Raw genomic sequence first — 9,389 nt, 5'->3', positions numbered from 1 at the left:
CAGACCACGTGACAGCATGAAAAAGTTTAAAAAGACAAGAACCAAGCCTTTGACCTTTGTCTTACCAGCCTAACCAAAGGTGAGAAATGTGGCTTTGTATTTTCTTACTCTGAATGTAAGGTTATCTATAGATATACTGCCTGACATTGTTGTTCCAACTTTCCGATACAATGCATGTTAACAGTTGGATGTCAGTTGCTACTTTAGTGATACAAAAATAGTTAGTGAGAAAGAGAATTTGGTTTTAACTTCGATTTGAATGCTGAAGTATTACAGTTACAGGTAATACCCCTAGGACGGGTATGGCTATTATTATTATTATTATTATTATTATTAATCATAATCAGGAGAATCACCAACGCTTGAGGGACGCAAATCTGTACAGCGAATTGCGTTTTCCTGAAACTGGACCACCTGTGCCACCACGTTATAAAGGATTACAAAAAATCCCCAACATTGACGTCGTCATCCAGCAACTCATCTTTTGCAATCGCCAAACAAGCACTTGTAGTAATAGATGAAGCGCAAATTTGCTTAACGAGTACAAAAATGAAAAGGTTTAAAATCAAATGTATTTTTGTTTGACGCCACAATATGGGTCATAGTTACTCACGATCTATTCATTTGAAAAAAAAAGAGAAACAGAAAAAAACCAACCCCAGCTTTAGACCATTTCGACTGTACATAATCAAAGCCTGGGCTTGGCTGGGCTGGGTAAAACCACTCGTTGATAACAGGCCCACACGTTGTGAAAACCAGAACCTCATTTTGTCAGATCTTGTTATTAGCGTCACGGACAGAGCACCCCAAGGCCCTGGTGTAAATTTGAACAATCATAAAGTACCGAATTGAATTTACCAAACACATTACACACATTACACATTACAAACGGGTTAAACAGCATGTTACCTTGTCATTTGAACACTAAGAATGTACACCATGTTTGACTCTGACTTACGTTTCTCTCATTTACCTATTTGTATGTATAGCACAAGTATGAATGGAGCCAAAATAATAAAATAATAAAACATGTGGAACATTAATTTTGTATGACATACTATCTGTGTTTGGCAGTGAATATGACGTGCTCCATTCCTAGATCACTATTTTAATGTCAGCTTAACTACTACTATTGGTCTAAATCCAATAATATGGATGTTTGTCCACGAGCATTATGAAGATTATATTAAGTGAGGAAAATGATAAGACTGGTATTGCAATAATTACTGAACATGTTAAAAAATATGAAGAGTAAACTTCCTTGGATGTTGTCTTCCAACTTAAAGCCACGTCTGAAGCTCACATTTGTGAACCTTACATTCCAGCAACATGAAGGTCCTGTTCATTCTATCCGCTGTTCTTCTGGCCACGGCCCAGGCCAACGTGTTCAGTGATATCGGCAACTCCCTGACCAACGTCTTCAAGACCCTTGGTGGGGCCCTCATGCACCAACTGGACACGACTGGAGTTGACCTTCTGAACGCTGGACTTACCGCAGGGAAGACTCTTATATCTCAAGGAGTTCAAGGCAAGTATACTTCAAAACAAATCATATTTATTTATATTGAAGACCTGTTGATTATGTCTATTCTGTCGCTTCTCGTGTTGTCGGCAGGGAGGTAAATATTTTTTTGAACATAATAAATATTGGCACTTTAGTCCATAAAGGCTTCTTTGCGTTACATATGATCCTCATAATACCTGTATTCAGTATAAAGTAGACACGTTAGCGTTTTACTTTAGTGCTTGTGCCATCAGATCATACATGTAGGGTTGACGGAAAATATAAAAAAATGGTTATAAGTGTTAATCATAATCATGCGAATCACCGTGGAATAAGCCCTACTGACTCATTCACTGACTCACTATTATTGTGTCCATTGGAATCCATCTGTGCATGGTTTATATGGTCTAGTTAACCGCACTGACTATTTGACTACACTGTGGTACGGTCGTCAGTGGCTAAGGACTTTGGAGAATGAGAAGGTTTGAAGACGTGTGTTCAGTTCTTGATGAGACATTGTCATATAAATATACAGACTTGTTATTCATCAGGGAAACCAAACGTCAACCAGGTAGTAAACAGCAAAGTTTGAAAGATATGAAAACTAGCTCCTTTTAGTTTATCTATCACTTCCCTGTATGTACGCCATACGACATTACTAACATACATAAATGTTTTTTTAGTACCCGTGATCTATATAAACGGTTGTAGTTAGCAGTGGGGTTAAGGTTAAGACTAGGGTTATACAGGTTAATCAGCAGAATTCACTGGTCGTGGGTTCGATTCCAAGATTTGGCATGATTATCATACTTGATCTGTCAACATTATTTTCTTGCTCCTGGGTTTCACGAAGGCTGTAAAAGTTTTCAACGTGTAACAATTTCAACTTTCATCCATGTTTAGACGACTTACCTAACCATGAAAGTACAGCCGTCCTTGCTTCATTTTTGCTTCATTTCCTACCTATTGCTTCAGCTTTAGCTCTGAACACTGCCAATGCCCTGGCGAATAAGGATGGCACTTCCACCAGAGACCTCCAGTATGTATAGATACATGTCAATTATATGTCATCTAAGAAAACCGTATGAATACATGACCAAGACCAACTGATCTGTTTTGCATAATCACAATCGTGCCCCTTAATCTGCCTGTCATGAATCAACATAATAAACAAAACTAGCTGAACATTTTAAAACTGACAATTCATCCTAATTCATCCATTTTTGGCGAAATATTGACAGTTTTTGAAATCGTAAGAAACTCCATTTGCTGATTTAAATATCTCAGCAAATATTTCGCATGTCACATCGCTCAATGGATGTTCTTTAATATGTGCATCTTGCGCTGAAACTACTTTGGAAGATCCCGCTCAATTAAAGTTAGGGGTAAAGTTATTTTTCTATACTGTTCAGGTCACCCTCGCCCTATTCAGCTGTTTTATCTTCCCATAGGCTCCCCGCTGCACTCCAAAACGTGGAGTCCTCCCTCCACAACGTTGTTGACACTCTGATGGGCGAGATGAAGAACATGTTCGGCTTCCTGGTCAAGGGTCTGCAGGGCGTCATGGATAAACTGTCCAAGCTGGAGATCACCCCTGAGGAGGTCATCAGTGAGGTCGACAAGTTTGTCAGTGAGTAATGTGCAATGTGTACTTTACATACTGAATGTGTACAATGTATAGTCAAGCAAAAACCAATTCATCATCATCGATCCAAATATAATGATTCCATTTTGCTGGTATGCTTAGTAACACATGTTGGTGGTCAGGTGGTCACTCACCCTCAAGTCTATCATTTGTCATTTGTGTAACTGCAATGAAAATGCAGACAGAATTGAAATGCTGTGAAACCAGTTTAAAAAGTCTGGACCCACATGTCTCAAAACTCATTTCTTTTAGACGAATATGTTTTGAAACGTCATTCATCTATAATGTTTAAATGTGATCTCACTGTATGTATGTAAATTGCCTGCATTTAAATTATCAGAGACCCTGTTACATTTAAATGCCAAATACAAGTACAAAAAAATCATGCCTTACTATTCAAGTGAAATGTCAATGAATTCACTTGATCTTCATGATATGAACTATCTTTCTCACAGACACCCACAACCTGGTTGCTGATAACTTCCTGAAGACCATCAAGGACAAGGCTGAGGAGGTAATCTCCAGCCTCATCAAGAGCAAGAGGAACGGCTTCACAGACTTCTTCTCAGGCATTGGACAGAGTCTGGCCAGCACCTTCAAGCCAATGGTTGATGGTGTCAAGTCGGTACGTGTCTCCTCAACCATTAGTTTAACTTCTAAACCACAATGGCATACAGGGCCGACGAACTTTGCGTGTGAAGCGTGAGGTAAAAGAAGGCGTAAGGGGATGGTCAAATGAAAGGCCCAACAAAGATGGTAGCCGGATACTTATCTGGTCCCGTAATGAAACTGAAAATAAATACTGTAATGCTGTAAACTGGAACAGGCTTTTAAGGTATATCAAGGACTAAATTCTACCTCTTGGCAAATGTGTGTACTTCGCAAAATCAGTTAACAGTCCGTAATTAAACGAATAAAGACTATATAACGTTTGTTAGTTTCAACCGTGATATCATGTTCTTTGTAGCTTGCCACTTCTGCTGGAACTGCTATCAAGACCGGAGCCAGCAACCTCCTCCAAGCTGCCAAGGACTCCGTCACCCAGCTGGGACAGAAGCTCCAGCCCCACCTCCAGGCCCTTGGCACCCAGCTCGGAACCGTCGTCATGCACGGAGCCAACGCACTCAGCGCCATGAAGGCAGCAGGCAGTGACATCATGCGTATGTGTCTTGTCTTTTTTGAAAGTCCGACTTAAAACAATCTGAAATCGAGTTGATATTTACACAACTCCAAAACATATATTAACAATGATGATTGTCTCTTTCTGAGACACAGTAGCAGTAACGACCATGTAGTTATTTGTTCACCGATACCAGGATATTACATGTTATGATAATAGCTGGTTTGATCCGTTGACAGAACAAACCCTCACCAACATGAAGGAGCCTCTCAACAACATGGCCAACACCGTCGCCAATGCTGGACAGACCGTCGTAGGACACGTTGCTGGAGCTCTCTTGGGCACCAACACCGCAACTGATGCAACAAACTAGTTCTGCAATAAACTGTTTCATAATGTACATTTCATTACATCTTGACAATCGGGAGAGGGTCATTTGTCACACAGGATCCTATTTTCCAAAGCCAGTTTAGTGTCAGGGCAACCGAAACGCTATGTTGAAGAATGGAAATTACAACAGTTAAAGACTTAAGATAACTTTCTGAAATCTGGACACAGGTCATCTCAGAGGATTTGAGTGAATGATTAAGTGTGCTTGTTTTTTATGCCACTTTAAACGGTATTTCAAATTAATCCGTCAGGTACCAACCAAATCAAAATAATCTTTTTCCAAAACACGTTCGAACAAATAGGTTTGTCCTCCAGCTTTACCCCAAACGAAATATCAATCTATGAACACGCTAGATCAGCTGAAATTAAGTGTGCTGGCGGTAAAAATAAAATTGTCCTGTTCTTCCTTTCTCCTTTTATTGAAACACTTTCTTAACAAAATAGTCTGTCTCAAAGCAAAGTCGACACACACGCACACACACATACACCAGGATATAAATGGTCGTCCAATAACTTGCCTTCGTGCATGATGATATAAATATAAACAGGCCTCAGATCGTTGACACGCGAATAGGTCGTGTGAGTCGCGTTGCATGTTTACGAAGTGGTGTTGGATAAAGTGAATGTTGAAAACCCACAGTTGCTTTATTCAAGAAATAACCTGTACAATAATCAGTATGAACAACGATCAATCTAATCGAGACAAGAAGAGACGAGATCGATCACGTCACATAGACGGCCACCAGATCTTCTTCAGCTGATAAATACTGGACACTCGGGAACTATCCTTCCAATCACTTCTTTCAGTGGCATTTAGAAGTTGGTGAGATGAAGAAAGACAAGTTGAATGGATGAACAACTTCTTTATTACAATTAGTGCGACGTTTCGGTATCACTTGCTTGATAAAGGTGTTAGGATCTACACCGAAACGTCGCACTAATTGTAATAAAGAAGTTGTTCATCCATAGAACTTGTCTTTCTCGATCCTTCCAATACCAGGTTTTAATTAAACCTAGCCCAGAGCCAGCCCTTCAAGGACAGTAACATGTTCACATTCTAAACTCGGAGAACTTTGCGTTATCTTCAGGACGGCGATATCTAATGCCACATTTCAGAACAAACAAATCCCCAAAATCCTCACATGTATTCGGCTTTATGCTGCAATACCTTTTCATTTAATATTTCAACTTTTGTTGTTATCAATGTAGCTTACGTGTGTATTATGTGTAACAATCTCTCAATATGTGTTTTTTTATATGCATTTTATGTTATATATAATTTACTTACGCACCAAAACTTTAACGAATTCCGTTGTGAGTAAGTGTCATTGTCATGTGCTTGCATGGATGTAGTGTCACCAGAGGTTAGGGTCCAGTATTTGGGAGGGCAAAACACAGTCCAGTGTTGCCTATGTCTTTGTCCTATATCGCCTTTCAGTGTCCGTCCCAAGCATTCTCACACAGAGAGATCATCCAGAGAGAGACAGAGGTCGGGGTGGCTCCAAGAAGTGATATAACTAAAGCATATTGGCATTTCGTTACGCAATAATTACAATTAATTTACAAAGTGATGGCTAAGAAGCGAAAATCGTTTCCCGAACGTTTTGCTTCAAACTTTGTATACTTGGTGCACCCCAACCCGTATTTAACAAAACGGCATCACAGCTTGTATAATCATCAATGCATTGATAGTCTAAGTCATCAGGTTACTTGTATATGTATGCTTGTCTCGTCTTCCAACAGTTTAAAAACAGTTGGGAGTACTCGGACTAAACTCGGATGCAACCCTGTTGCTGGGCTGACGTCACATGGCATTGTTTTGCCGGTGGATTTTGCAACAGATTGCCACAAAATACGTCATAGGGCATTGTGACGTGTTGTATATTTTGTGGTGCGGGATCTCGTGGCACATAGCAATCGTAGTGCAACGACAGTCGTAAGTCTAAGTCTACTAGAACTATTCACTCATTTCCTAAAATTGCTATTACACGGGAGTTCGTTTAGTATTCTATATAGATGTTATGACCGCCAACGATTTTGAAGGACGATACAGATAAGATGGAACTTTTTTATAGTGGACGCTGTTGGATTAGTAGTGCGTAATATATACGATTTGTCAAACATCCATTCACTCGAGGCATACTGCGTCTTAGTCTCCCAATTGCGAATTTAGGGAGTCTGTCCTACTCACCTTGCAGCGCCTTGCCGCGGTCGGCGGCCCATGGCGTTGACACGCATACATGTCTAGCCATCGCGTCCCGACCCGTGAAGATTCCGGGGTAGAGTAGGTCTTCAGCAACTCATGCTTGCCGTAAAAGGCGACAATGCTTGTGGTAAAAGGCGACTAACGGGATCGGGTGGTCAGGCTCGCTGACTTGGTTGATGCATGTCATCGATCCCAATTGCATGGATCGATGCTCATGATATTAATCACTGGATTGTCTGGTCCAGACTCGATTATTTAGAGACCATCATATAGCTGGAATATTTTTTGAGTGCGGCGTTAAACAACAAACTAACCAACCAACCATCGTGTCCCCGACGTGTCCAATGGGGAAAGGATCTGGGTTCATTGCGGGCCATGGCATTCTATGGATGTTGTGCTGCTGGCAGGTGGGCAAGGATGATTCGTGCATGGGAGGCAGAGACGGTGCCGACCTGAATGACAAAAGGTCGACCCGCACACCTTACAAATGGGAGGACTATGGGTGTCTGTGTGTTGTCCCGATACAGCTATCCAGTGACCGTTCCTTGCACAATATGAATTGGTTTCACACAGTCATAGTCATGCCACCCCACACCAAAACCAATCCAGCGCCACAACTGTCATGAGGAGTGAGTGAGTGAGTTGGGTTTAACGCCTTTTGTAACTGTATTCCAGTTATATCACGGCGTGTCAGCGAAATTTGGGAGGAAAGCCCGAAGTGATGCAGGTCTCAGACGTTTACCACTTCCGTCAAACCAACGAGCACGGGTAATGTGCTGACAAACCTAGAAACATAATCGGGGCGAAGCGGGATTCGAACCCACAATCATAGGTTTCTGTCGTTCACAAGGGACGCAACACTGCACAGAGAATCGCGGCACCTTAGACTAGCCCCCCGTGTCCCCTGTCATGAGGACTTTGGTTGACATTGGCTTTGCGTTCATTTCGACATCACCAGATACGGCCACGCCTATCAAGGAAGTACAAAGTGAATCGATACTAATATCAAAACATGATACGTGACCAGCATAATGTTCTGTACACCATTGACGTATGTTGACAATATGAAGCTTTGTAAGGGGCGGCACAACACGTCGACCATGGGGATAAGCTGCATGTAGCTTATTTCTGATCGTCTGACCTATAACCCCTGATGAAAGTTTGCAGCAATATGTTTCTCCGTTTGAGCTCGATTTCGGATTTATCGTTCCTGTACTCTTGTCGTTGACCTGGGACGCCCTGAAAGGGGTCGATTGTCAGTGGTTTTGATTTGTTGGTACCTGTTCCATAGTCTTCTAATTGCATACTGTAAAACAGACCTATGAAGAACCGCGTTAGAATTGGTCTTCAGCAACCCATGCTTGTCGTAAGAGGCGACTAACGGGATCGGGTGGTCAGGCTCGCAGACTTGGTTGATGCATGTCATCGTATCCCAATTGCGTGGATCGATCCTCATATCATTACCTGGATTGTCTGGTCCACACTCGATTATTTACAGACCGCCGTGATATAGCTGGAATACTAAGTGCGGTGTTAAACAAGAAACAAAACGAAAACTGTAAAACATTCAATATATCGGCCGCTGCACGTTGACTTCGACCAGTTTCCATCATTTCATTAACCCGTAGACAATCCGCGTGTTGCAGGCGCCGCATCGCCAGGTCATAAACAGACAATGAATGAAATCAAATAAATCAAATCTGCAGGAAAAGCAGAATAAACAAAATTGACAGAGGTCACGGTCCGCAGAGATTAATCGATCATTTTTGAAAGTGTCAAAATCAGGAATGACACCCTTCGCACGTGGCTCTACTGCGTGTGGGGCACGTACAATCTATAGGGTGCTTATAAGTTCACATTTATATTTCATGATCCCCTACTTTTTAAAAAGAGTATATTACCTTATGTGCACTGTTCATGGAATAACGATTCAGATACCAGATACTACCATAATGTCCCCGACTAAGTAGCCATATCACAGCATCGAGTGAACTGTCTCTTACAACTGTAGCACCAGACGCCAACAACGAATTACAACTATCAACTACCAGTGGTTTACAGCGTTCTGCCTACCAATTTATGTCTGGAAACAATACATACTGTTTTAACGAGTTTTAAACAAGCGTATGTGTTCATAAGTATTTGATTAAATATGACTGAGCAAACAAATGTTACATGGACACCACAAACCTGAATAAAAATGGCCTTTTTCCCACTGACGTAACAGATCGTGGAAGTACTGCCAGATCTCTCAATCTTTGATGGAAGTTTCCACAGACAATCTCATTATGCTTTCATATGGTCCGAGTTAAGATGACAAAACAGGTATAGTGATGAAATTAAGGATGTAATTTTGTAACATAAACAAACCTTAAAAACTTGTCACTTAAAAAACTAATTGGCTTACGATTTTGATATCTTACAAACGTTCATTTCTATCGCTCTGATGGCCTACATAAAACATGTGTCAGTTTCATAAAGGTTGGGTTTTTCATTTATTCATACCACGTGATCGAACTTATCT

At 41.1% G+C, this 9,389-nt stretch overlaps 1 protein-coding gene across 1 annotated transcript; it reads left to right on the top strand.

Moving 5' to 3' along the window:
* Positions 1-4,669, top strand: LOC139447111 (uncharacterized). Its single transcript, XM_071228274.1, has 7 exons — positions 1-79; positions 1,326-1,528; positions 2,480-2,543; positions 2,956-3,134; positions 3,605-3,774; positions 4,117-4,309; positions 4,509-4,669. The coding sequence occupies exons 2-7, from the start codon at positions 1,330-1,332 to the stop codon at positions 4,640-4,642; spliced, it is 939 nt and encodes a 312-aa protein (XP_071084375.1). The 5' UTR covers positions 1-79; positions 1,326-1,329; the 3' UTR covers positions 4,643-4,669.
* The last annotated feature ends 4,720 nt before the right edge of the window (positions 4,670-9,389 follow it).

Source organism: Haliotis cracherodii, unplaced genomic scaffold (genome assembly GCF_022045235.1).
Source record: "Haliotis cracherodii isolate W230 unplaced genomic scaffold, xgHalCrac1.p SCAF_7, whole genome shotgun sequence".
NCBI lineage: Eukaryota > Metazoa > Mollusca > Gastropoda > Lepetellida > Haliotidae > Haliotis > Haliotis cracherodii.
Note: the sequence above shows the minus strand (reverse complement) of the source record. Positions and strands in the feature narration are given on the sequence as shown.